Below are 27,549 nucleotides of genomic sequence, written 5' to 3' on the forward strand. Positions count from 1 at the left end.
AATTCAAGTACGAATCAAGGATCTCACAACCATTCAAGCTCTTCTTCAAGTATCAAGGCTACAGAAAAAGTTCCAGAAATAAATTGTAAGAACACAGGTAATACTGTACATATCAGCTCATCTGGAGTAAGCAGTCTTCACATCCAACCAAGAAATCACCGGAGAAATTTCAGCAAAAGGGTTGATGGTGAGCATTTAATATATTTATCAGATTTAGGATACAATAAAGGTAGAAGGGTCAAAAGATAATATATACGTTTTCTATGACAAAGTAAAAATAATGTGACTCAACACGGGAGGAAAGATAGAAAAACTGAAAGAGAAGAAGCTCATTGAGGGTAGAGCTAATAATAGTTGGAAGTCAAAGAACAACACTAAAAACTGACCACTGATAATAAAAGATTAAGTAAGAAGCAGGAACTAAGGGCGTTACCAACATTTAAGATCAAAGACAACCAAGAGGACAAAAATACAAACCCTACAAAGTTTCAAAGAGGGGGGGTAAAGGGCAACACCTTTATAAATTTAGAAGAAACTACCTGTAGAAGATGCAAAGTGAAATACACAAAGACATAATAATAAGTGAGACTCAATCTAAGAGAGGCCAAATGGACATAAAATAAATAAGAATCTGGAAGACCTTAATATATAATCAATCAGGTAATTCTCATGCAAATGTATCCAACAGTATACTCCGAGGATAGAGGTTATACCTTGTCGAACACACACAGAAATTCACATTATTTGATTATGTGTTAGGTCACGGAAAAATGCATCAGGAAGTTGCATAAAATAGAAATATTACAAACAACACTTTGATATAATACAATGAAACTAGAAATTAATAAAATTAAAACAACAAGAGAGCTCTTTCATCTGGAAGCTGACAAACATCATCTGGGTGAAAAGGAAAATACAAAGCTAAAAGTGCAGAATTTAAAAAATGATAATGGGGGGGCGGGGGAGAGGGGAAAACGGGTGATGGGCATTGAGGAGGGCACTAGTTGGGATGTGCACTGGGTGTTGAACGTAAGCGATGAACCACGGGAATCTACCCCCAAAACCAGCAGCACACTGTATACACTGTATGTTAGCTAACTTGACAATAAATCATGTTAAAAATAAAATAAAGTAAAATAAAATATAAAGTAAAATAAAATGAAATAAAATAAAATGAAATAAAATAAAATAAAATGATAACGGGGTGCCTGGTGGCTCAGTCGGTTAAGTGTCTGACTCTGGATTTCAGTTCAGATCAGGATCTCATGGTTTGTGAGTTTGAGCCCTGTGTCTGGCTCTGCCTGGAATTTTCTCTCTCTCTGTGTCTGTCTCTCTCTCCCAATCTCTCTGCCCCTCCCCTGCTTGTGCTCACTTCCTCTCTCTTTCAAAATAAATAAACTTAAAAAAACGATCATGAAAACACTATGTATTAGAACTTATGATGCATCAAGCGTGATACTTATGTGTCATTTTAAGCATTCATAGCCTTAAACACTTTTATCACGAAAAAATAAATCAATCAAACTCAAAACTCAGAAAGCTGGAGAAAGAACAATATAAATCAAAAGAAAGCACCAGGAAGGAAATAATAAAGGTGAAAGCAAAAACTAATGAGGTAGAGAACAGAAGAATGACATATCTCATTAATAAATCAAAATCCTGGTTCTTTAAAGAAGCGTCAAAGCAGACGATCACTAGTTTAACTAGTTGAGACAAAGGGGAGAAAATTCAAATACACAAAATAAAAAAATCACAAGGGAGAAATAATCATTGAAATATACAAAACTCAAAGCATGAGAGAGACTACTTTGCAGACCTTAAAGCAAATAAATTAGAAAACCCAGATGAAACAGGTAATTGCCCAGGAAAATGCAGTTTATTGAAATTGACCCAATAGAAATAGAAAGCTTAGATAAAGCAATTTCCAAAGAAGGGAAAGAAAGATTATTAAGAAACTATCCTCAAAGATGCACCAGGTCCATGTGGTTTCACAGGAGAATTTTATCAAGCCTTCAAGGAAAAGAGAATCTGAATGCTGTATGAATTGTTTCAAAGCATAGAAATCAATATTATATTAAGAATATAACACATGATAACCTAGTAGAATTTACTCTAGGAATGAAAGGTTGGTTCATTCATAGCCCATCCATTAATATAGTATATCCTATTGGAAGATCTACAGAGAAAATTATTTGAGCATCTCCATTGATGCTGAAAAGGCTTTTGACAAATTCAACATTCATTAGCAATAAAACACTAAAAAAAAAAAAAAAGAAAAAAGTCAATGGCTATTTCCTTAACATGACAAAAATGTATTAACTTAGTCCTAAAATCTGTCCTCTCAATAGGGAATTTTTTAAAAAATATTTTTTTAAAGTTTATTTGTTTTTGAGAGAGAGAGAGAGTGAGAGAGAGAGAAGGAGGGGCAGAGACAGATGGAGAGAAAGAATCCCAAGCAGGCTCTGTGCTGTGAGTGCAGAGCCCGACGACATGGGGTTCAATCTCACGAAATGTGAGATCATGACCTGAGCCAAAATCAAGAGTCGGATGCTAACTGACTCAGCCACCGAGGCATCCCAAAAGGAAGTCTTAAAAGCATTTTCACTAAGATCAGGAACAAGGTAACATTGTACTAGAAGTATTAATTCATTCAATTCAACAAGAGGAATCAATTAGAGACAACCAATAGGGAAGGAAGCAAAGCGATCTCTATTTGCAAATATCTGACAGGTATACCTGGAAAACCCAAGAAAATCAATGACAAGATTAACTCAAAAATAGAAATATTTTTTAAAGTAGCAGGATACAAAATTAATACACAGAAACCAATAGCCCTCATATACACACATGATAATCATAAAGAGGTTTTGATGAGAGAGGAAAGCCCAATTCATAACAGTAACAAAGAAGATAAAATACTTCTGAATACACTTGACAAGAAATGTGCAAAACCTATGAGACAATATAAAAAGCTCCTGAAAGACCTAGAAGTTTACTTAACCAGGTGGAAAGACAGCTTTTGTACCTAGGTAGAAGACTCATCATCAGAAAGATGCAAATTCTTTCTGATACTTCTTTCAAAAACCAGATAGAAAAATGGCATAGGACACAAGCAGATAATCTACAAAAGCAAGTAAAATGGCCTTTAAACTTTCAAAAACATGTTCAACTTTACTCATAATAAGAGCAATACAAATTCAAACCATACTGAGATACCCTTTCTTTCTCATTCAGTTGGAAAAATAGTTTTAAAGCTTGACAACTGTTGAAAGCAGACCCTCGTACACTGGTGATGAGAATGCAAAATGGTACAAACCATATGGACGGAAATTTGGCAGTATTTAATATATCCATATAGGCATTTACCTTTGACCCAGTAATCCCGCAACTAGGAATTTACTCTGAAGATATCCTCAACGATATGAAATATATTTGCACAAGGCTCTTTACTGTCTCACTACTTGTAATTGCGAAATATGAGAACTGAAATGCTCATACTTAAAAGAGGGGCTGAGTAAATTATGGTACATACGTACAGCAAATTACTAGGAAGACGTGAAAAGAGAGTAGGAAAATTTCTATGAAGCGATGGAGAGGATATATTTTAAAGTGAAAATAATATTTTAGGTGAAAAAGAAACTAAGTGCAATACAATATATATAGTACACTACCTCTGGTGTAAAAAAGTAAGAGAAATCAAATATCCCCGTCTGCTTACTACTGCAACCAGAAACGGAGGAAGGTAAAACAAACTGATGAGATTGGTTATCTACATACAGTGCACGGGTGGGAAGAGACTGTGGGAAGGACTAACATTTCTCTGCACATGCTTTTGGCAGTTTTGACTTTTGGAACGACGCTAAAGTATTACGTACTGAAAAACAAAATTAAACTACTGATGACGAGAAAAAATAGAACCGAAAATGGAATGCAAATGGAAATAAACAAACCTTGCCGTATTTCAAATGGGTAACGTAACTAAAATAAAGAAGAAGGGAAAACAAAACTATTCTGAGTAACTTCAAACACAGTGCTATTTTCTCTCTCTTTTTAAAAAATGTTTTCAGAGAGAGACAGAGCGTGAGAGGGGGAGGGGCAGAGAGAGAGGGAGACACAGAATCTGAAGCAGGCTCCAGGCTCCGAGCTGCCAGCACAGAGCCTGGTGTGGGGCTTGAGCCCACGAGCTGTGAGATCATGACTTGAGCCAAAGTTGGACGCTTAACCGAGTGAGCTACCTATTTTCTCTCATTCTAAAGACGGAAGGAACTGAAAAATATATTGAACTCTAGTTAGCAGGTTTGTGTTTACAGCAGTATGATTTAGCAATTCTGAAATTGCTTTCCGTGTGCTGTAGCATTTAACAGGTGCGTTAATCCATTGAGGATGATGGAAAGTAGGCTTCTCACTGCTGGAAAAGGATGTTATCATTTATGTGGAATATTACTTGGCAATCAAAAAGGATGATACCTTGCCATTGGCAACAATGTGGATGGAACTAGGATGTATTATGTTAAACAAAAGAAGTCAGTCGGAGAAACACAAATATATGATTTCACCCATGTGTGGAATTTAAGAAACAAAACAGATGAACATGGGGGAAGGGAAGGAAAAATAAGATAAAAACAGAGAGGGAGGCAAACCATATGAGACTCTTAAATACAGAGAACAAACTGAGGGCTGCTGGCGGGGGGGTGGTGGGGGGGGGGATGGGCTAAATGGGTGGTGGGCATTAAGGAGGACACTTTTTGGGATGAGCACTGGGTGTTGTATGTAAGTGACGAATCACTGGGTTCTACTCCTGAAAAATAAAATAAAATAAAGAGTCTACTATTAACAAAGTATAATTAAATAAATAAACAAACAAATAAATAATTGTAAGCATGTCAAAAAAAAGGAAGTTATTTAGAAACTAGGAAGACTAAAATGAACCTCATGCTGTTAAACTAGAATTAGAGATATCAGTACAAACATACAATTTTAAATATATCTAGATAGCTATGTCCCCACGTATCTCCATATCTGTAGAAACAGGAGTGGCTGTCAATATACTTGCACGTGCATTTTAGCTCTGTCCGCCCAGAGGGTCTACATACAAAGATGCCTCCATATCAATTTTATGCACCTCGAGCCTAGTTCAGATGCCACTGCTGCCCACTTAAAAGGAACTGGGGTCCTTCGGAGAAACGGCAGATTCCAGAGGTCGAGGAGTGAAATACAAGATGAACCTGGAACATAGTGTTAGGCCAGGAAGCAGTGAAGTGCTCAAAAGATGATGGGGACACACCAAAAGGACACCTGAAGGGACATCATTGGCCCAAACTGGGACATTCTGGTCATCAAAATAAATAATGGTAGCAAAAAGATATTCATGGGATAAAATGAGGATCTATGAATCCTTATTGCTATAAATGCATACACACATACATACGTACATATGTACGCACGTACAACAAAAAGGGAAATCTCTTGCCTATGGTAGAGTACCACTTAAATGTAGCCAGACAAACAGAATTGGAAAAAATCATCCCTTTGCAGCCGTCATAATGATTCAGGCAAGAATTATGGATTCCTCAAAAGGCAGTGGATGAATTAGTAATTAAAAAAGGAAAAATAGTAGGCTCATAGTGGATTAACCTAGCAAACAACACCTCCACCGAGTAATCAAAAGTGAGACCACCAAACAGATGTCACGTAGCTTCCGGTAAGATATCCTGAGTGCACACTTCCCCTTCTGTGGTATTCCTGTCAGGAATGCACAATTTTAGTCCAATCATGCGGAAACATCAGAAAAACCCCAGCTGAGGGACATTTTACAAAACGACTCGCCTGTACACTTCAGAATGTCACGAATGCAATGAAGGGTTGAGGAACTATCCCAGATGGAAAGAGACTTAAGAGACATGACTGTTTACTACAATGTGTGTTTCTGGATTGGATCCCAGACCAGAAAAAACAAAATCCTCCCCAACCCATAAACACGACAATACTGGGACAATTGGCAATATTTGAATATGGACTGTGGATTACATAATAGTATTGTATCAGTGTTAAATTGCCTGATTTTGATAAATTTACAATAGTTATGTAGGAATGTTTTTGTTCTTGGGAAATATGTACAAAAACTCTTACAGATAAAGGTATATGATGTCTGCAAATTACGCACGATTCAGGAAAAAAAGAAGCGTGTGTGTGTGTGTGTGTGTATATGCAGAGAAAGAGCCGGAGAGCAAGAGAAAACAATAAGGCAAATGAGATAAAATTTCTTGGAACTATTCTTGCAAGTTTTCTGTAAATGTAACATTGTATCAAAATATAAAGTGAACACCTTGTTAGACCTTAGAACTAAGCTTTCCGCATTTCTGTCCTGGTTTCTACCAGTCCTCCCATCACAGAAGGAGCTCCTTTCGGGGGGCCATTGTGAAGTTCTTTACTCAGGGAGGAAACGGATGAATAGGTTTGTTCTGACAAGTCAGTTTTCAAAATAAATGCAGAGGATTTCAAGTTCCAGGCGATTCTCATCCAATCTGGGGAATACAAAGATGGCAAAACCACTAACAGCAATTCAAAACCACATGCAGGTTGCAAGCTGAGCCACATTTCTTTCCAGACGGCAACTTATTTGCTTTTAAGAACATGATCACGTAATTATGTCACACTCTACGAGCGGTCGAGAGAGATCACGCGTGCGTGAACTCTTCCTGGAGCAGTGGTGTTACAATCAACAAAGGCTGCTGGAGTGTCCTGAGAAGCAGAAAGGATAGTTTCTACGGAGAGGGCCTGATGCCTCCCACTCCTTCGGCCTGCTCTCCCCACATCATCTCTGCCACAGCCTCGCCCAAACAGTGCAGTTTCCTGAAAGCACCAGGCTCTCTCCCTCCTCAGCACTGGCATTTCTTCCTAGAATGTGCTTCCCTGCCTCATCGTCTGAGTCAGCTCTCGGCCTTCAAAATTAAATTTGAACATCATTCTCTCCGCAAAGCCTTTCGTGACCCTCCTCTTCTCATCCTAAGCGCGTTGGGAAGGCCTACATCACACCTGTAGATGAATGTCGGTACCCGTGCCCAACAGCAAACTGTAAGAGGTCCACTGGAAATTCACAAGCTTTGTAGTTTTACCCATCGTTGCTGACTGGAAGGATGTGGTCATTGATATGGCTGTTCTCTTCCCAGCTTTCAGTTCTGAGGGCATTGATTTGATTTACAAAACTGAGAGAGCCTGAACAGGGTATCTGCTCTAATGTAGCCATTCCTTTCTCTGAAGCCCTTCCCTGTTTTCCTGTGTTGTCTTCGAATGTTTTTCTGAAGGCACAGTTTCCAATATTTGTGGCCAAATCAGCGTGTATTGTGGAGGACTTTCATGCTGCCTGAAAATTTGCTTTGGGTTTTGAAATTTCAGAGCCTCTGATGAATTCAGGGTCCTGCAAGGAACTAAAAGCCAATCACAAATACCTTTTTATTTGCTATGCATGGAAGATTTCTCGTGCACTAGTTTTACTGATGCAGTGCAAGAATACCTATTTATTTTACAAATAAAAGACTACAAACCTTCAACTAAGAAGACAGTATAGAACTATCAGTAAATGTCAGTTATGTCATTTATCTATAGACAAATAACTTTGTATAGTCAATGACTGATTAAAAGCACATACCTGCTTATTGGGGCAAAAGCACATAATTTTCCCTCTTTCTTAGCCCTTGATTAGTAAAAAACCTGCTAATTTTATTACTCATTAACGTGAAGGTAAATGTCCTTCAAAACTCTAGGGTTCTTTGGCATATCTCTCACTATTCAACTCTGTTATCAAACACTGTTCATAGAATAATATATATACAGGGCTTACTTGTGCTAAGCACTTTTCAGATATCAGCCTATGTAATCCTTACATATTGTTCTGTATATGCATATTATTAGCAAATTTTTACAGATGAGAAAGTGCAGTTAAAGTTTAAATTGTTGGGGCGCCTGGGTGGCTTAGTCAGTTAAGCAGCCGACTTTGGCTCAGGTCATGATCTCACGGTCCGTGAGTTCGAGCCCCACGTCGGGCTCTGTGCTGACAGAGCCAGGAGCCTGTTTCCGATTCTGTGTCTCCCTCTCTCTGACCCTCGCCCGTTCATGCTCTGTCTCTGTCTCAAAAATAAATAAACGTTAAAAAAAAAAAAAGTTTAAATTGTTGAAAGAGTCAGCACAGTATGGAGATTAAAAGCACAGGCTAGAATCGGACTCCTTGGGTTGATTACCTACTCCATCATTTATCAGCTGTACAATCCTGGGAAAGTTACTGAGTTTCTCTGTGATCCAATTTTTTAATCTATAAAATGGGGATAACAGTGCTGACCTCACAGAGTTATTGTGAGGGGTAAGTGATTTAACATATGCAAAGTACTTAGAAGAGAGCAGGGGCACGGTAAGTCACGTGATACTGTTAGACATTGTCCCCCAAACGGGAGGCCACTGAGCCAGAGCTTGTGAGCAAGCAGACCCACAAGACTCTTCACAACTACGTATGTTACCTAATCTGATCGACCCAGATCCTCCCATATTATTTCTCACAGTTTAACACTCTTGAATATCTCCTTACTGCATTCAGGATAAAGACCCAATCCTATAATAAAAAAAAAAAAAAGCAGGGGGGGAGGGGCAAGGGGCTCCTGGGTGGCTCAGTTAAGTGACTCAGGTCATGACCCCCGTGGTGGACTCTGTATTGAGTGTGGAGCCTGCTTGGGATTCTCTCTCTCCCTCTGCCCCTCTTGCTCGCATAGGCACACACACACTCTCTCTCTTTCTCTTAAAAAAAAAAAAAAAAAAAACGAAAACCCAATCCTCTGAGGTAGTAGGTAACCAGGGTGATCAGATTGTTTAGATTGCCCGAGGGTCCCAGTTTATATCTGTTGTACTGGCATCCTGTTCAGTTTAGCATTTGTCCAGAACTTTTGAAATTTTAGTTTAGAAAATAGTTTTTAAATGCAGTTATTTTATAAATCCACTGACCATACCATTGGTCAGCAAATACATATGTCAAATATAGACCATTTTAATTATTTTTAGTACGCCCTCTCTGGTGGAAACATCCTTGTTTGGAAGATAAATTCTGTGGTCACCCGACATATAGCACTCTTTGTGAAACTGGCTCTGTTTACCTCTTCTGCTCGCCTCCCATTCCCTTGTACTACCATTGAATTGATCACAGTCCCCCGAATGGACCTTGCCTTCGCACAAACTGTCCCTTCTAGTTGGACCGGTTTTCTTTCCTCAATATCCCGTTCTAGACGGTGCCAGCATTGCCTTCAGCATGCAGCATGAAATGCCACCTCCTTGGGAAGCTTCCCTGGATTCATCGGGGTTGGGTTAGGGGCCCCACACGGCTCTTACAGAATCATCTCCTCCCCTGTCGGGACACTTTGTTTTCTGAACAGTAATGATAATACTTGACCGTGTTCTCCTCCAAGGCAGTGGCTTGCATACAGGTGGTCATGTGGATTCTTTCCTTCTTTATTTATTTACTGAATGGACGAAAGAGGATTAGCTTTTCCCCCTCTTATCTTTCCTCTCTATTTTGAAACCAATTAAAGGTAAATTATATTCCTCAGTTTGGAGGGTAGGGGCTTAGAGTCCTGCAACACTTTTGTTCCTTTTTTTACGGAGAAGAAAGGCACCAGGTGTAGAATCACCCCTGGAAAAGACAAAATTTTGGACATCCTCTGGGAGCTTAGATTAATTCTGACTTGCCCCTGCCCCTGATCCTGACCAAGTGGCCACTGTTGTGTGATGAAAAACTTATTCCGCCAGTTGGCAGGGCTTGTCTAGCAGAGTTCTGGCTGGATGTTAGTGGCTGCCCGTCCTCCCCAGGGCACACTTCTGGGCAGGGTGCAAGCTGTCCACTGTGTATGGCGACCCCACCTCTGATCCGTGTCCTAACAACTCTGACCCTAAGGCCCCCATCACCTTAGGAGGCCAGCCTCACTTCCCATCCCTTTAACCCCAAACCCTGACCTGAACCCAACTCTTGGTCAAGCACCTTAAACAGAGAAGTCCAACAGAGCTAAGCAAGCGCAGCGTAAAAATAAAATAGGGTGCACAGTGACCTATGTCAATTATTTCTCAGCAGAACTGGAAAAAATATGGAGAGAAAATGAGTAAATAAAATGGAGTCCTGAGATGTGACAGAGAGAATGGAACCTGCTGAAGCTTCCTTAAAGTAACACGGAGCCGGGAAGTGAAGTTTGGGTTTTGTCCTTCAGTACGTTCAGGCAGTTCAGAAAAAAGACTGAGCTCTGGGTTGGCAGTGAGTGATGAGGAAGCTGGGGGTGGTGCTGATGAGCATCTCTTTTTGTGTCTCATGAAGTAGAGTAACATCCTTTGGAATCATAATATCACCATCCCCTTTCAAACACTGTCTCCTTCCTGTTAATGTTTTGCATCCACGCCCGTCTCACTGATGGCACCCATCATTGCCGGGGCTTGAGGCTTGCCAGGCTCTGTTCTCCACTTCTTGCTAGTGAGGCAGGATTTGAACCCAAGGCACACCGGCCCCGTCAGCACTAATCAGCCCCTAACACGCAGCCAGGTCGCCCACACCCATCTGCCAGCCGTGAGCTGTGGCCACAGGGCAGATGGGTCAAAAAGTGTAAATGCAACGTGGGCAGAAGCATGGGTGCCGAGGACGGAGCACAGCGTGGCCTGCCGGTCTACTGGGCATGGAACACGGGTCAGGAAGCAGCCCTGCCAGCACGAGGCTGCCCAGAACCGACGGCCGGCCCCACGCTGCCTGCCATGGACACATAGCACGGCTGCCAGGAGCAGTTCTGGGCCATCAAAGGGCAGCAGCATCAGCTTTCACAAGCAGTGGGAAAAATAAACACCCCCTCAACCTGTTGATCCTATTCTATTTTGCAACACAGAAATGATGGCTTTCAACTCAAGCCAAAAATTCCTTCCTGAGTCATGGAGGCTGGTTTCTGAGCGGTGTCCCTGCTCTGTGCTTGTCTTAACTGGAAAATGACCAGTATGAGTAAGCAAAGCGTTGCAGCCTGTCCCTGCCTCATGAGCATGCCACGGCACTAAGTAAACAGAATAAATACGAAGTTGAACGGGGAACAGACTTGCCTTTGGGAGGCCCTTTAACAAATAAATGTAATGATTAATTTTTCCACATCCTCAGAATTGAAGGCAGTCAAAAAGCTCTTAGTCAATCTTGTGTGAGAGAAACGTTTCTGAAAGACTGCTGAATTTTCAAATTTCACATCCCTCAGGTTTGGCTACTATCACTTTTCTCGAAGTCTTTTATAATGAAATTTCATATGAAAATGCATTTAATTCGTTTTCTAAAAAAAAAAAAAAATCGAATCTTCTTGGAGAATCGAGGCTTCTGAAACCTGGTAAGAGGGCCATCGCTGGAGGGCTGTGTCCCGGTAAGCACCACCTGAGACAGTCGTTTCGGTGGGTCCACACCTACGGTGGCTTTTTCAACACCCGTTCCCTTCAGTCCAACGGGGCGCAGTGAGCAGGGGAGGCCACGTCAAACACTGCATTTGGGTATCCAGTGAGTCCCCAGGTGGGACAGGCAAATGCTCCCTCAGTAGCCCTGTTTTAGGATTTCTTGCCTGCAATGTGGGTGTCGGCTGAAAGACAGCTTGCCCCCCGCATCATGAAATGGTAGGATCTGGAAGTGCCAGTCGTTGCGTGTTACACAGGGTCCGCCTATCTGTCCTTTGGGAAGGAATTTAGGGAGGAAGAGGCAACGGTACCTCTGTCACCTTGCACATGTGCTTCCAACGGCCACATTCTCAGGCGACCCCGTCAACAACGAGTTACCAAGGCTCTGACAAATGGCCTCACAAATGGCGGATTTAGTGGTGGGTGGCAGAGAAGGGAGAGGGAAGAGTCCCAGATTGCTTGCCATTTAATCAGGACCAGAGTGCAGTTAAACATTCTTCATCTCAAAGTTGGCCGGGTATGACTTGATGGAGAATAGCTCTCTGACTCAGCTCTGACCAGGCCGGTGACTTAAATAGCCTATTAATACCCTTTTACCTCGTTCATGACAAGAAGTAAAAGAAAGCTCAACTGACAATCCCTTAGCTGTAAAATTGAGTGCATCATAAAATAACCGTAAAGTCAATATCTAGTGTTAGGTCCATTAAAAATGTCACACTTTGGAAATGTCTTAATGTGGCCCCTGGGAAGCAGGCGAAACAATGCTGGTGTGCGGGATATTACCTCGTCAGCCCATAGCCCTGGTGAGACCAGCTTAAGGGTGGGTTCTTCTGCTCTGTCCTACGTGTGCTGGGGGTGATGTGGGGTCAGGGTGGGGGGGGGGGGAGGGCAGAGCGAGGAAAGGGAAGAAGACAGGAGAGAAGAGAAAAAGAAGAGATACATACATGGTTATTAAACATCCTCAGAAGTCCAGCTTTCTTTGTTTCGTTATTTGTTTACATCTTCCCCGCCACCTTTCCTGTTGTTTAGCTTCTGGTCAGATCAGTGAGGTGCCCCGGAAAAGGAAGAAGCTGAGAGTACAGCTCAGGAGGCTGGAGAGAGGCAGTGGGGCAAACAGGGTTCCCTGGCATGGCGCCAAGGAAGCCCATGTTCCTCTGATGGATTCTTCAACTATGGTGCTGACTCATCGTGACTCTGTTTCCCCACAGTGGAGGTGGTCAGGACAGTCCCCTCCTGCCCACACCGCATGTTTCTGACAAATCCACCTAAGGTCTACGCTTAGAGTGGAAAAATATCAAGGGCTGATGATGCCAGGTGATCCTGTGACATGGCCACCAGGCATGTCGGACCCCCCTCACTGAACATGAGGTAAGAGGGATGGGTGAGGGTTGGAGAGAACAAGGTGGCTGGGCTGAGGCCTGTTTATGAAGTTTGGGTGTGTCAGGCGGTATTGTCTCTGTGCTGTGCTGAGACCTCTCTGTAGGGCTTGGCTCCAGGTACCCTGTCCCCAACCCAGCACCTTCTCCTCACTCACCACCACACTGCAGAGCCTTTGGAATCGTATCACTGCTGCCTTCCACCACCCACTCTAATTAAGGAGTCTTAACAAGGAAGCTCCTTCTATTTCCTCCAACTTCGGCTTTTGAATGCTCTTAAATTTCCCATCACTCCTTTTTGGGTCTTGGGTCTTTGACATTCAATTATACTTTGTAAAAAATCTCTAAACCGGTTTCCATGAAGCCTCTCCACCAAATCAATGTGTGAGCACCACAAGGGAAAGAATTCTCCCAAACTCTCCCCAGGGCTCCCAAAGGTCATTCTACTTTTTTCCCCCCCTTTCACAGCAATCCATGCTTAAAAGCATCATCTAATGAGCAAACACGCATGGGAGTAAATGCTCTGAGAGACATCCCGCTGTGACAGTCAGCTGATTAAAAGCAAAATGACAGATCTGTAACCAACGACACAATATGGTGGAGAATGCTGTTAGCACATGCACGCACCCACACTTTGCTCTGTGCAGCATGGTGAGGAACAGAAATTAGTTGAAATGGCTGGATCATGCAATTATTGGGAAAGAAGCTGTGGGGGAGAATAAAAAAAATGTGAATACCTGTGTAGGTCATAGCTTCCTCCATCTTTATTTCCTGACATAGGAAAATACAAGAGTAATTTATGTTAGCTTTAGAACTCATAAAACCATTCACTATGTCGTTTTCCATGCACAACATCTAAATCCTAGAAAGAAACATATTGTGTTAAATACAGACAGTGCTGAAGTCCCACAGAGCTTTTCTAGTAGACAGGTTCAAAATGAGCAGTGAAAGCTATAAATTAAAAGGTTTGAGATAAAATGTATAGGAGTTTCCTTGGTGGCAAAGGAGGAGAGAGCCCATTTAAAAGCAGTATGAAAAGTACTTCCAGTCAGTCTCAGTAAAATTTTGGTTATTTTTAGACAAAACAGTTGGGAAAAAAGGGGGGAGGGCAACAATCATCTCCTGTAGGAATTGTCTAGAAGGTGGAGGGGACTACTGGCTTCACTGGCTCTCCCTCGTGTGTCATTCCATCAAGAGACTATCAGACTTCCCTGAACAGAGTTAGGTCACCACCAGTAAGAGAGCCAGGTCCTTTGGGGGAGAGCTGTCTGGGTATAAAATTTCGAAAAGCAATAATTGGTTCAATTTCTAGGCCTTATTGAGATTTTTCGTTTGTTTATTTTGTTTTTGGTGTGTGGAGGGGTAAGATTTGAGGAAAAGCTCAAACAGATAAGCAGGATATCTGAAAAGATTGGAGCTGGGTGGGGTCAGCGACCAAAGACCTATTCTGCAGCTCAGTCAGAACTGGACTTTACAGGCGGCCAAATGATTTGATTAAGGTGTTAACTGAGAAGTGTTGGCCGATGGCTGTGAGGTGACCTCTCTCACAGTGTTTATAATTTCTTTTGGGGTCTTTGCAGCTTGAAAGCCTCAGGACCCTGCAGGGGTGGAAATGACAGGAGGCAGACATTGATTTTTTGGAGGTAGGACCCCCTCCCCCCCTTCAAGTCACATGACCCAGGGGAGAGGCCTACTTTTAGGGCTGGTGATATTGGCTCTGCCAGGTGCCCAGAGACACCGGCTGTTAGGGACACAAGGCAAACTCAGCTGCATACAAAGGGCTCCTGCAAACCGCTCCCCACCATCACAGAGTTCAGCTCTTCGCTCTTTTGGGGTTGGCTGCCGTGCTGATGCCAATGACCTCGCCAGTGCCAGCTCCTTCTCCTCCCTTCATTGGACTGCTGGAATTTACGTTTCTACAGGAATTACGACAAACTGAGTATTCTCATCAATTAGGAAAGAGCTGGGACAGACACCGAGAAAAATGGCAGCCTCACGAACCACAGGCGAAATTAGTTTAATGCTGCAGATCTGGGAGGGAGCATCTAGTTGATTCCATATGGACCCTCTAACACTGCTGGGTCCCAAGACAGTGAATTACCCAAGTATCTCTAGTTTCAGAGGGGAAATACTGGTACAAGAAATCGAATTCACTGTGTCACGGGCAGGGGTCCAATTAGGGCAGCTCCCAACTGTGCTAAGCAGAAACAGGACATTGTGTGTTCCCATCCAAATTCAGTTAAAATATGAGGATATCCTGGTTTGCCTAAGAGTATAGATCACGCCTGTTGACAGCAATAACAAATAAATCCCCAATGCCTTCATCCTGCTTGCCAGTGGATGCTTCTATCAGGAAGGTTTACTAGAACAGACGTGTGGGACAAATTGGAATAAAACACTCACCAAATCTTTTGGCGTGTTAAATTTTTCATTAATGCTCCCAGAGATAAACTTAGAGAACAGATTATGTTTGGAACTGCCTGGAAGTGTCCCAATCTCTGGGTTTCTATGCATAGCATCGTTTCAAAGGCAGAAAACTTGACAACACAAAGAATTTCCCAGGAAATACAGGAAAAAAAAACAACAACAACAACCACCTTCCCCCCCCCCCCCCCCCCTTACCGACTTCAAGGCCCTTAGGTCTTGGATTGCACTGCTTATACCCTTGGCAGCTTCTGAGCTCCATGAGTTGTACATGTAGCTGGTTCAAAATGCCCCGTTCCACTGTGTGCACTGTGTTTGTGAGCTGTGGGTGAAGAGGCCAGGACAACATATTTAAGCTCATGTTCTGGCTGTTTTGTTTCCAACAACCTTCATAAAATGAAAACATACTGACTTACCTGATAAGGATCTGTATTCATGTCAAAATACTCCAAAAAGCCAGTGGCGAACTCACAGAAAAGAAAATTATGCGTCTCATTAACTGTACGTAAACACCAGTAGGTATTATTGTTAGAGCTCGTGCAGGCGCAGAAAGATCCCACTGTTGGTAAAAAAGAAAAACGAAAGGCAAAGAATGAAAAAAACGAAAACGTAGGCAGGCTAGCCATTCTAGCATTTCCTTATCTTTATAACTTAGGGGCACATTTTCTTTCTTGTAAGTACTATGTGTTTAGATGTTAAAAAAATTGTATTTTCCCCCCTCTCGAAGAGGTGGAAAGTGGGGAAAACGATGGCAATCTATGATCGTGAATACAGGCTGAAGGCCAGGGTGAAGTTTTAGGCACGTTGGTTTCCCCCCCCCCGCCCCCGTTGGGCAGTGGTCTTTGGAATAGGGTGGGTGGAGAACGGGAAGGGAATTATCAGAATTTACATTTCTGGTTATTTTTATCTTTTATTTATTTTTTTTAAAGGATAAAATGGTTCTAAAATAAAGAGGTGGACTGGTGCCCTTGAGTGTCCTCATCTGGCCACACGTCACAAATGGTGCATGGAAAGAGGGGGTTCTGCAGCGGGAAGGGGTTTGCAGATGACTTGAGCCCAGCTCAGTGGATTGAGGGATGATGTAATTTGTGATCATTGTAGACGACACTTTCACATGAGACAGGCTATGACCTTGAACAGCTTTGGCATCATGCAGAGGCTCACTGGTTCTCTGGTGGAAAGTGTCTCAGACACTTTGGAAACAAAACAAACCATCCAGTCTTCTTCTATAGAAAGTTTCTAAATTTCTGACCTCTCCTGCAACGATAATTGAACTTTAGAAATATGCTGTCTAGCAAATACTTTTAAAGCAGTTGGAGTAGGCACACTTAATGCACATTCATTGTCTACTATGTACTTTGCATGTATTAACTCATTTAATCCTTAAAAAAATCTTATGAGACAAAGATTATTGTTATTTCCATTTTACAGATGGGAAAAACGAGGCTCAGAGAGGGTAAGTAATTTATTTGAGGTCACACAACTGACAAGTAGCAGCATTAAGGGTCTGGCTGGAGGGTATACCCTTAACCACTATATGTCACTTACCCACCTATCCAGTATTAAACACACTAAATCTGTCCCCTTAAGCTAAAAGAAATGTTTTAGACAACGAATGAGAAATGATTTTTTTTTCTAATTTTATTTTGATAGACTATTTTTAGAGCATAAGATGGTTCACAGCAAAACTGAGCGGAAGGCACAGAGAATTTCTAGAGAATACCCCCATCTCCACAGATGCAGAACCTTCCCCACTATCAATATCTCTCAACACAGAGACAACTAATGAACCTACATGAACACGACGTCATCACCCAAAGTCCACAGCCTACATTAGGGTTTGCTCTTGGTGTCGTACGTCCTATGGGCTTTGACCAACGTATGGTGACATGTGTCTACCAGTATAAAGTCATACGCTGCTGGTACGTCACATCACTGACCTAAAGATCCGCATTTCTCCATCTATTCCTTTCTGCCCACAGGAGATGATTTTTCAGGCTGCTGTGTTTCCAGGGGCCCAGCCCAGAGCTTGGCGGAGAACAGACCCCCACAACCTGAATGACCCTCAGAGATCCTCATGTCCCAGTTTAGGGAACGCCATGGAAAGTCAGAATGCTATGAGTTTAAGAGTTCACTTGGCTTTAGCGTGGCTGGAAATGAAAATGCAAACTTGAACGCTGAAATCAAAAAGCATCAAAATGGAAAGACAAAACAAAAATCCTCATAGGTAGGCCTGAAACTCCCAAAGAATGGGTCTTGGGTTCCTGGAGTCTCCAAATCCCACTTGGAGAAACACTGACCCAGCTGGTCCTACTGTGATCTTTTCAATGAGGAGATCTGGGGTTTTAGCTATTCCCTGGGTCAGTAAGCCTTCAATCAGATGATGTGCCACAAGAATTTAGGGCATTATTTCTAGATGGCCTCAGTGAACACTGTGCATAGACCACCAAAACAAATGTTAAGTATAATTTTAAAAGCACACAATTGTTATTATTCCATGTCATCAGCAATTCCGTATAAAACTAAATATTTTGTGGAGTCTCTATTCTTCCCCGCAAACATGACACTAGGTAGTTAAGGGGCTGAGAATTAGTAGGATATGGCTCCTGCCTTTAAGGGGGTTTCACTTCCTTTTATTATACTTAGAGCATTACATGAAATACAGCAGCAACAAAATACGTAAGAGGCAAAATTGTTTGCCCATTTATTTAGTTATTCAGTCATAGAGCAGTCTTGCTGGGTGGGCACTCTGCCAGGAGGTGGGCACTATGTGAAATAACACCAACAGGAGAAAGACCCAGGGCGAGCTTGGCCTTTTCAAGTAAAATGTGAAAACAAATCTCTAAAGAAAAAAATAATGCTTGGCAAAAATCATTCTAGAAAATAAGAGGATGCTCCCCACTTGAGTTATTCTAGATCCCTGGTTTTATGCAGCTGAAGCCCTGGTCTTCAGGACTGTAGTGTGAGTCACTGTCTCTGCGTGGCAGCAGTTAGTGGCATTTAGAAGGAGCAATTGATACGAGGTGACGGGTGTTAATGCAATCATCATTTCACAGTCGGCAAAACCTTGGTTTTCGAGCATAATTTGTTCTGGAAACATGCTTGTAATCCAAAGCACTTGTGTATCAAAGCGAATTTCAAGAGCCGTTGGCTCAGCTGTGATCGTGTGACGTTCGGCGTCACGGACCGCTCGTACTGCAAGACATCGCTCGTTTGTCCAGTTAAAATTTATTAGGAACGTTTGCCCGCCTTGCAGAACACGCGCAGAGCAAGTTACTCGCAATCCAAGGTTCCACTGTGCATAGACGTCAGGTCTGTTTGCTATATACCTTAAAACTTATACAGCGCTACTCCATAAAACTGGGAGAAAGATTTCTAAAAAACCCTCAAAAACCAAACCACTCAAAACTTACGGTTCCAGAACGGGGCCGTCTGCCAGTGGTTGTTGTCATGCGTGAAGCAGGTGAGGCCCGGGAGGCTGCATTCCTCCCCCTTCCTCTGCCTTTTCTTTTCCTTCCTCTCCTTCTTCCTCCTACGGTTCTCCTTGAAAAGCTGCAGTTTGCTGTCTACCTCCTGAGCAGCTTCCCTATCCCAACAGAAGGGATCTGTTAGTGATCGGAGAGCACTTTCCCAACGGAAACTACTATCGTCGCTCTGTATCTCACACAAATAGGCAGACACACAATAACAAGATGACTTTTATTTTTCACAGAGGGCCTCCTCAAACTCTAATCGGCAAGAACGAAGGCACACTCATTAAGTGACAGCTCGCTTAGAATGTTACGGAGCCTTGGGGCGCCTGGGTGGCTCAGTCAGTTGGGCATCTGTCTTCAGCTCAGGTCCTGACCTCGTGAGTTTGAGCCCAGCATCGGGCTCTCGGCCGTCAGCACGGAACTGGCTTCGTTCGGATCCTTTGTCTCCCTTCTCTCTGCCCCTCCCCCACCTCTCAAAAAGAAACATTAAAAAAAATTGTGAAAAAAAAGTAAAAAGAATTTGATTGAGCCTTAAAGGATCAACGTTTTCTTTCTTATGTAAACACTGGTGAAGTACGTGTCAATGGGCATGTGTGGATCCTGCCACATCCTGTGGACAAATGGCTTCACTTCCTGGGGACTCAGTATTTATCAGCCAGAACGTCAATGGATAGCTGGATTAGATGCCTTGGAAAGAATGTCCTTTGGTTAGTATTTTGTTATTTTCCATAAAAGTCTCAACTTCTAGTATCCTAAATCCCCTTCATATGCCAATTATATTATTATTTTAAAAATACGTGTATTTCTTCCAACTTTCAGAACTTAGCACAACTGCAGACTACCCTACGGAATACACCAACCTAAGCAAGACGGTCCCCATTTCCCAATCACTGTCCACAGAAAACAGAGCATGGAATAAAATCCAGTTACCTTCCCAACATTGGCAGACAACACATAGAGAATTAGAACAAACTCCTCATAGCTCCTCCTCAAAGGATTCCAAAAACATTGCCATGCTCTCTCAGCAAGGTGTGGGCTTTGTTTCCAGCTTCTGGGACTGGGTGCCCTCTTGGCTGAATCTGCTTTTATGAAGCAGCACCACTTGGAACAAGGGGGTCCCTGCTGTGTTTCAGAAGTGCCCAGTGGACAGTCCTTCACTCCCAGCAAATGTGGAAAACAGAGAGTCACTTACTTAAATGGGTGGAGATGACTCTTCACCTTCTCTTGCTTTTTCACACCTTTCTCTTTATTATAATAGCTACGGGCAAGAAGATTGAAAAGTGAGTCTTAGTCCCACATTTGATCAGACAGTTCATTTTAGAAAAAGAAGGCAGAATAGAAGGAAAGCTGTTACTTTGTCGTAACTATTTAGCTCAAAGGGACCTTTTAACCTTGGGCTGAGGTTTATGACGGATCTCATTTGACCCGAACAGGTTAGGTCATTACAGTACATGGTAACAAATTCAGTTTGTTACGCCTTCTGTTGGCATAAGAGAGAAACAAGCCTGCTGCTTATCACTGTAGCTTGCGGAAACACGAGTTTAGAAAAAAGACCGTGGGATGGTTACACGCTCACCTCTGTTTACTACAGGCACATTCCTCGGGTTTTCTCCTCTTTAGGTGCCCCCTCACTTCTCTCAAATTCTTAATTTTATCTTGCAAAGCTTCAATCTGGAAGACACATACTTGAACAGTTACCTTTTAAGGCAAGGATTTTCTATGCTGCCTACCTCTCTTTTACTTTCTGTGTTCCATCATCCTAGCTATTCATCTGAGATGATAATTAACTTGGAAACCCACTGGGCACGGAATACGCCTACCTCGATATTCCTACTGATGTGCTGTAGGTAAACATTAACAGATGTCTCAACTTAGCAACTGAATCATTTCCTCGCAGAGATTTCAGTCTGCGTTGGGCCAGTCCCCGCTATGATTTTTACACTCTATTTTGTTTTCAGGCAGGACCATCCCTCTATCACTGGGGAAAGATAAATACCCTGCTATTCTATTTTTCACATAATTGTAATTATAAAAAAAAAAAAGATGAAGTGGACACTCAGTGAGCCCCACCGGTCACAGCCGGGCTGGCGAGCCGAGCTCACACTTGGAATACACCTTCCAATCACATAGCCGTGGCTAACCTCTTTATCAATGTATGCCTTGTGGTCCTTCCAGGCTCTGGCTGATTGATACAGTTCTCTCTCACAATGGATTGTATCATTCGGAAGAATAAAGCACCTGCAGAAACAAACCCAAAACAATAGAAATAGGTTCATATGCTAATGTTAAAATAAACATTAGAAATAGCAAAGGGAATATAATTATCTTCTAAACTCTTAATTTGGATGGAAGCAGTTGTTTGGAGCTGAGCCATAGACCAGGATGCGTGGCAATGTCTCCTGACCCACATTTACCGGTGTGGGTAAATGATGGTGACAGAGACAGACCGTTACTAAGATCGCCTTTCACAGCAATATTCAATATTCATGTCTCCAAGAACAGATAACCACCGGAAAACTCCAATTTCGAAAGCCTCATCAAATGCCACAGGAAAAATGCCACAGTTATGATGGAAGAAGAAGTAAGTTGCCTGATTAGAGAAATGCAGAGTTAGAAGGGGGTTATTTATCCCATTCATTTTGTTACAGACAGGCTGCCTGAAGCACCCCATTAAGTTTGAAGCGAAGAGGGGCACCTGGGTGGCTCATCGGCTAAGCATCCGACTCCCGGTCACGATCTCACAGTTTGTGGGTTTGAGCCCCGCGTCTTCGGGCTTTGCTCTGACAGTGTGGAGCCTGTTTGGGATTTTCTGTCTCCCTCTCTCTCTGCCTCCCCCCTCCACCTCTCAAAAATAAATAAATAAACATTTTTAAAAAGTTTGAAGCAAAGAAACAGCCTTAGGGATAGAGAGGAATTGGGATAAGGGGTCAGTCGATACTAAAAGTGGAACCCTGGTCTAAATCTCTTAGTGTGTAACTATAACAACTATAGTTGACCCTGGAAGAACACGCATTAGAACTACACAGGCTCACTTACGTGCAGATTTTTTTTTTTTTTTTGGATAAACACAGTACAGTACTGTAAACATCGTCTCTTCCTTGTGATTTTCTTAAAAACATTCTCTTCTCTAACTTACTTTATTGTAAGAATACCGTATATGATACATATAAAATATGTGCTCATCAGCTGTTTATATTATCACTAACACTTCTGGTCAGCAGTAGGCCATTAGTAGTTAAGTTTCTGGGGAGTCAAAAGTTATACGTGGATTTTCACCTGTGTGTACGGGGGGGAGGGTCTGTGTCCCCAACCCCCACCGTGTTCAAGGTCAACTGTACGGGCACCGGAAGACCAGACCCAAAGATAAAGTTCCTGACAGAGCTCATGACAGCATGCTTCCCCAAAGTGATATAATGAGAGAGAGAAAAAAAGACCCTGCTAATACATTCAGAAAGAAAATTTTTCTCTATCAAGACATGACCTGGATCTTGGAAGGAAATGGAGAACCAAGGTGGTCCATTAGAGCTGTGAGATTATCAGCTCCCTTCCCTGTTTCCACGGCTCCCGAGGCCCTCTGTGCTCTCTGGGTTCTGCACGGGTTCGTGAGGTGTTCCTGCGTCTTACGACCGTTCTCCAGGCCCCACGGCCCTCCCGTGGGCTGGGTTTCGTTCCTGAGGCTGTGAGCGCACCACTGTTCTGAGCCTCAGTAACGGTGCAGCACCCAGAGCCTCTACCAGCGCCAGTAATGGCTTCCATCTGTTACCCAGACTCCCACAAAGGTAACCGTTCACGGGCAGAACTCCATGCCTGCTAAGTTAAGATGTGACAGAACCACTCTGGCTGATCAGCCTTAATGCGAAACCGAGCCCAAAGCATGTGTCCAAATGCACGACTGTTTGGACTCCCCGTGGCTTCTTTAAACCCTGGTTGTTATACAGGCCAGCCTCCAGACCCAAGTGGTATCACTTTCCGTAAAGAAGGAAGACACTGATAAGATAAGGTGACAACTGTGAACTCAGCCCTCGAGAACTGAGCCTTCCTACTTGTGGGTCACTCGGACGGTGGTGGGCAAGCCCAGGGCATTGCCTCTGTCTGCCAGCATCGTGTCCCCGTCGCCCGCAGCCTGGTGGCCTCCAGGCCCCCGGGGGCCTTCGTCATGGCGCTTGGCGATGTTTCTTGGTCTCAGCACTTGGAGCTCTTCTTCTTCCAGGTTTATGTCATATACTTCGCCTTCAAATTCGACGGACAAAGAACGTGTTTGCCGAGTGTGGACAAATCTGGGCTTGTACTCTGGAAATAAGGGAAGATGTGTTAATACGGACATCCAGGTGTAGTTGAGGAGGGGGGAGAAGCACCACCTGGCTCAGGGGGCATGCTGGGAAGGGGCAGGCAGTATGCACTGCACCGCTGAGGGGCAGCGGGGTGCTGTGGGCAGCCCCCTGGAATCCTCGTCCGGAGCCGTGGGCTCTCGTCCGGCTCTGGCACTGCCCGGCAGTGCGGTGGAGGGCACGTGCCTCTGGGCCTCGGCCCTTCATCCCTCCAGGCAGGGGGGAGGTCTGGGCGCCTTCTAAGCTCCTTTCCACTTATGGCAGGCTGTGAACTTGCACACTGCGTTTTCAACGCGAACTGCTAAGGCAGTTTGTTTGGCTAAAACTATACTCCCAATTACGGTATTAATAATGATACTGTCATTTATCGAGCTTTTGCTATGTATCACCCACCTGATACTTATCTCTAACCCACAATCTTGGAAGGCCTGTATTATTATAATTCATCCTTACATTAAGAAAACATATTAGATTGTCCGAACAGGCTCGTAGATCTGGTGCTACGCTTCTCCAGGAGGGGACACTGAAGCTCTGAATGCTACCTCGCAAGTGCGAGGTTACGTAGCCCACAGCTGTGGAACCAGGACTCTAGTCTCCCAGGTTCTAAAGGCTACAGTCCTCCCACCACGTTGGGCTGCTCGTGCCAAAGGGTAAATGCTCTCGACACCTTATATTTGTGCAAATGACAGAGGAATGCTCTAAGAAAAATTAAGTGTTGCAAATGTTTTTATCAGCCAGCTGACTAGTGATACCTGGCAGATGGAGGGCAAGGCCAGGAGAGGCCAGCGTGTTTTCTGGTCACTGTAATCCACTGCTCATGGCGTGTGAGACAAGAGCTTTCACCAGCAAAACTTTGCCCCTCCTTACGAGATGCACTTGGGATCTGAGGGGGCCTACTCACGTGGCCTTTCTCTCTCCAGCCTGATGCTAAAATAGGAAGAAGGGGGGGGGGGCACACAGGCTGCAGAATCAGAATAGTACTTGTCACGGGATCTCGCTGTGATGGCAGTTTCCAGAGGAGGAAACGCCTCTGTAACAATCAGCAGGCCACTGAGGGTGGTCAGGAACACCTCCTGTCCTCGAATACGTGAGCTTCCATGTGGTTTGAAAGGGTGGCCCCAGACATCTCCAGTTTGTGTTCAATGAGAACAACAGCAGGGTTTACAGTCACTGCTGTGGAGTGACATTGAGCCTCCTGGGAGAGAGGAGGCTGTCCCTACCTCCTAGCCCAACACTGGCAATCAGCTTCCGTTAAGGGAGGCTGTGGGGAATCTTTGTCATTTGTCGGCTTTCCATTTGCTATCTTTGTGTGAACTATTAAACCTGGCATTTTCTCTCAGGGAGGAAAAAAAATCTCCCAAATCAATCATTCTCAGCCTTTGGGTTATGGATTCCTTTAAGAATTTATTGAAAGTTATATTCAGAAAGTTATTGAAAGTTTTACACAGAAGTCCATCTGTGGACTCCAGGGTAAAAAAGCCAATGCTGGGGCGCCTGGGTAGCTCAGTCGGTTAAGCGTCCGACTTCAGTTCAGGTATGATCTCGAGGTTTGTGAGTTCGAGCCCGGCGTCGGGCTCTGTGCTGACACCTCGGAGCCTGGAGCCCGCTTCAGAATCTGTGTCTCCTCCTCTCTCTGCCCTTCCCCGGCTCATGGTCTGTCTCTCTGTCTCTCAATAATAAATAAATGTTTAAAAAAAAAAAAGCCAGTGCTAAGAGCGTCTATTGTTCTAGTTATTGATTTGATTTCCTAATTTACAGTATGGGGGACACGGGCCTGGCTCAGTCAGTAGAGCATGCAACTCTTGATCTTGGGGTTGTGGGTTCAAGCTCCACATTGGGCATACAGCCTACTTAAAAAGAAAAAACTACCTAATTTACAACAGGGAATTGAACTTGATGGATCTTACTGATATCCAAACCCGTATAGAAAAAAATTGCCACAGATGAGTCACTTCTCACATTCAGCCACTAGATGGCACTAGACTCTCATTCTTTTACAGAAGGTGCCCGACTGGATTTTCACATCTGTACAATCATAGGAATCATAGCTGCCTGATAGGGTTTTTATAAAGAAGATGGCAACCAGTGCTTTTCATACTGAATTTGACTGTTTGACCATCCCAGCCAACAAGAGGAATTAAACAAAAACTGTCCTGAAACAGATGTGCCTAAAAAACGCATGTATGCTTTTCTTACTAGTTAAATGCATAAGCAATGAAACCTTGACTTTTTATTTTCTCCTTTTTTTTTTAAAGTAGCTCAAAGCAGACTAATCAGGATATTAGCATTAATGTAAAGTACACCTGACTTAAACTCTACTCTCCGCCCCTAGCCCCACCTTTTACCCTGTATAGCTCTTTCCTGTGCGTGTTACGTTTTGTCTGGTGTGTTTACTGAATATATTTTCGTTCTATGCTTAAGTTAAAGTGTCCACATACCAAATTAGCTCTCGTATTTGGAACAGGACCATTATTTGCTTTGGCCCCAATGCCATGCATTGATAATATCTAAAATGTGGAAGGAGCGGCCTTTTCTCTCTAATGTCCACTTGCAAAGCCTTGGCCTGCCACTGAGACGTCACTGCGTGTTGCTTACTCGGAGTCCCCTGGTTTCTCAGGAACTGCCTTTGGCTCTTCCTCTGGCTTCTGCCGGTGCGATAGCCAGGCTCTCCGCAGCTGCATTCCTTGTCGTGGAAGCCGCGAGAATAGAGGTTCCGCGTGCTCTGCCGCACGGTGAGCAGGTCACTGGATCCTTTACACTTGTGAATTCGGAGCTTGCCAGATGTGTCCTCAACGCACTGCCACTTCTGCAAAAGCCAACGTGAGAGTGGTTTACGCCTCCTGCTCCAGGTGCTTCGTATCACGGGCCGCTGCATCGGGTTCCGGAAGCCCGGGCAACCCCGATAAGCAGAGCCAACGAAGGAAGGTAAGCTTTTAACTGACCCTGCAACGAGCCTACCCCCGGTTCTCTCGGTTATTTCTCTCACGGGAGGCAAAGACAGATGACACCGGAATCATTGGAAATCAGAACTACCTCGGCGACACTAGAGCCCAAAATTGATACATAAATGCTCAGGATCCAGACTAAACAGTCTTGAGTGAGACACGTAAAAAGCCCCGAATTCACCCAGCCACAGAGCACAGCTGTCACGGCTGTTTTCACCAGACCCCTCTTCCTCTGGAAAAACAAACCTGGCTGCTTTGTTCTCAAGCCCCTGAATTTCTGACTCGGGCCGGGGAAGAGTGGCACGTGAGGGAGCCGGAGTGGAGTTTAATGGGAGTCTGCTGTAGCGCGGGCCAGCTCTCACAGGGCCGGGACGTTAGCAAACGTGTCAGGGGTTCTCCGGGCCTCTTCTTATCCTCCTCCGGACCCCGCAGCCCTGAAGAGACAACGCGCACCTTCCCAAGAGACAGGCACGGGGCGGGGGGCGGGGTTGGCACTGGGTTTTCTCCTTTGAGCCTTCTATCAAGCCTGCCGCAGACACGGCAGGCTTACTTCCAGATCAATGGGACGCGGCACTGGGTCTCCCTGTCCCTCCCACCTGCTGCCCAGGCTTCTTGAACTTCAGTCCGCCTGAAGTAATATCACTTCTCCTCGGGGCATTTCATGGGATCCTCCGTATGTTACCTAAAGGCCTATTAACCTTCCTTTTACTTTCTCTTTTCCCCTGGCCTCCTCTCTAAAATGGTAATTTGGGAAGTATGCTGACCTTGGTCTGAAGTTGACCGCAGTTGTGACAACACGCTGTCATGCAGTGTGATCAAGCTTTCGTCTTTTTTTCCCTCCCATCTATGAGTATCCCCTGTGTACAATTATTGACACCTTTCTCTAAATGGACACATTTCTGAGCAGTGGCCAAAGCAACAGCCCCTGTAAAATTATGTATTTGGTGTGCCAGTTACATATTTCAAATACATATTAAAATAAATAAAAAATTACTAAATAAAAGATGCTCTTTCCTGAGCCACATAAAATGATCTCACCATACCTTCCTTGTGTACCTGTCACCATACTTTGGATTGCATTTTAATTTCAAGGTGATCTGATGCAAGGTAAAATTTAGTCAAGGGTCCCAGATGGCTTGGCCAGCAGACAAAGGACGCTCGTGTACAAAATGGAGTGTGATCCACTGAGATACCACCTCACACCGGTCAGAGTGGCTAAAATGAACAAATTAGGAAACAACAGGTGTTGGCGAGGATGTGGAGAAACGGGAACCCTCTTGCACTGTTGGTGGGGATGCAAACCGGGGCAGCCGCTCTGGAAAACAGTGTGGAGGTTCCTCAAAAAATTAAGAATAGATCTACCCTATGACCCAGCAATAGCACTGCTAGGAATTTACCCAAGAGATACAGGAGTGCTGATGCAGAGGGGCACACGTACCCCAATGTTTATAGCAGCACTTTCAACACTAGCCAAATGATGGAAAGAGCCTAAGTGTCCATCAGCTGATGAATGGATAAAGAAGATGTGGTTTATATATACAATGGAGTACTACTTGGCAATGAGAAAGAA

General features: G+C 43.8%; 1 protein-coding gene across 7 annotated transcripts in view; it reads right to left on the minus strand.

Annotated features, from left to right (window-relative positions):
- Positions 1-27,549, minus strand: part of SULF1 (sulfatase 1) — a 178,024-nt gene that overhangs the window by 3,911 nt on the left and 146,564 nt on the right. For 4 of the 7 annotated variants that reach the window (XM_027064448.2, XM_027064450.2, XM_027064449.2 and 1 more), the window contains 10 exons: positions 25,630-25,840; positions 22,750-22,996; positions 20,848-20,944; positions 20,283-20,377; positions 19,899-19,964; positions 18,647-18,819; positions 15,650-15,792; positions 15,432-15,555; positions 13,547-13,580; positions 12,217-12,282 (listed from right to left, as the gene is read on the minus strand). In XM_027064448.2, the coding sequence (XP_026920249.1) occupies positions 12,217-12,282; positions 13,547-13,580; positions 15,432-15,555; positions 15,650-15,792; positions 18,647-18,819; positions 19,899-19,964; positions 20,283-20,377; positions 20,848-20,944; positions 22,750-22,996; positions 25,630-25,840 (1,256 nt within the window). Of the gene's footprint in view, positions 1-4,761; positions 4,799-12,216; positions 12,283-13,546; positions 13,581-15,431; positions 15,556-15,649; positions 15,793-18,646; positions 18,820-19,898; positions 19,965-20,282; positions 20,378-20,847; positions 20,945-22,749; positions 22,997-25,629; positions 25,841-27,549 lie in introns of those variants that run through there. The other 3 variants (XM_053208644.1, XM_027064451.2, XM_053208646.1) reach the window with 3 other exon arrangements.

The sequence above is a fragment of the Acinonyx jubatus genome, chromosome F2, assembly GCF_027475565.1.
Source record: "Acinonyx jubatus isolate Ajub_Pintada_27869175 chromosome F2, VMU_Ajub_asm_v1.0, whole genome shotgun sequence".
Taxonomy (NCBI): Eukaryota; Metazoa; Chordata; class Mammalia; order Carnivora; family Felidae; genus Acinonyx; species Acinonyx jubatus.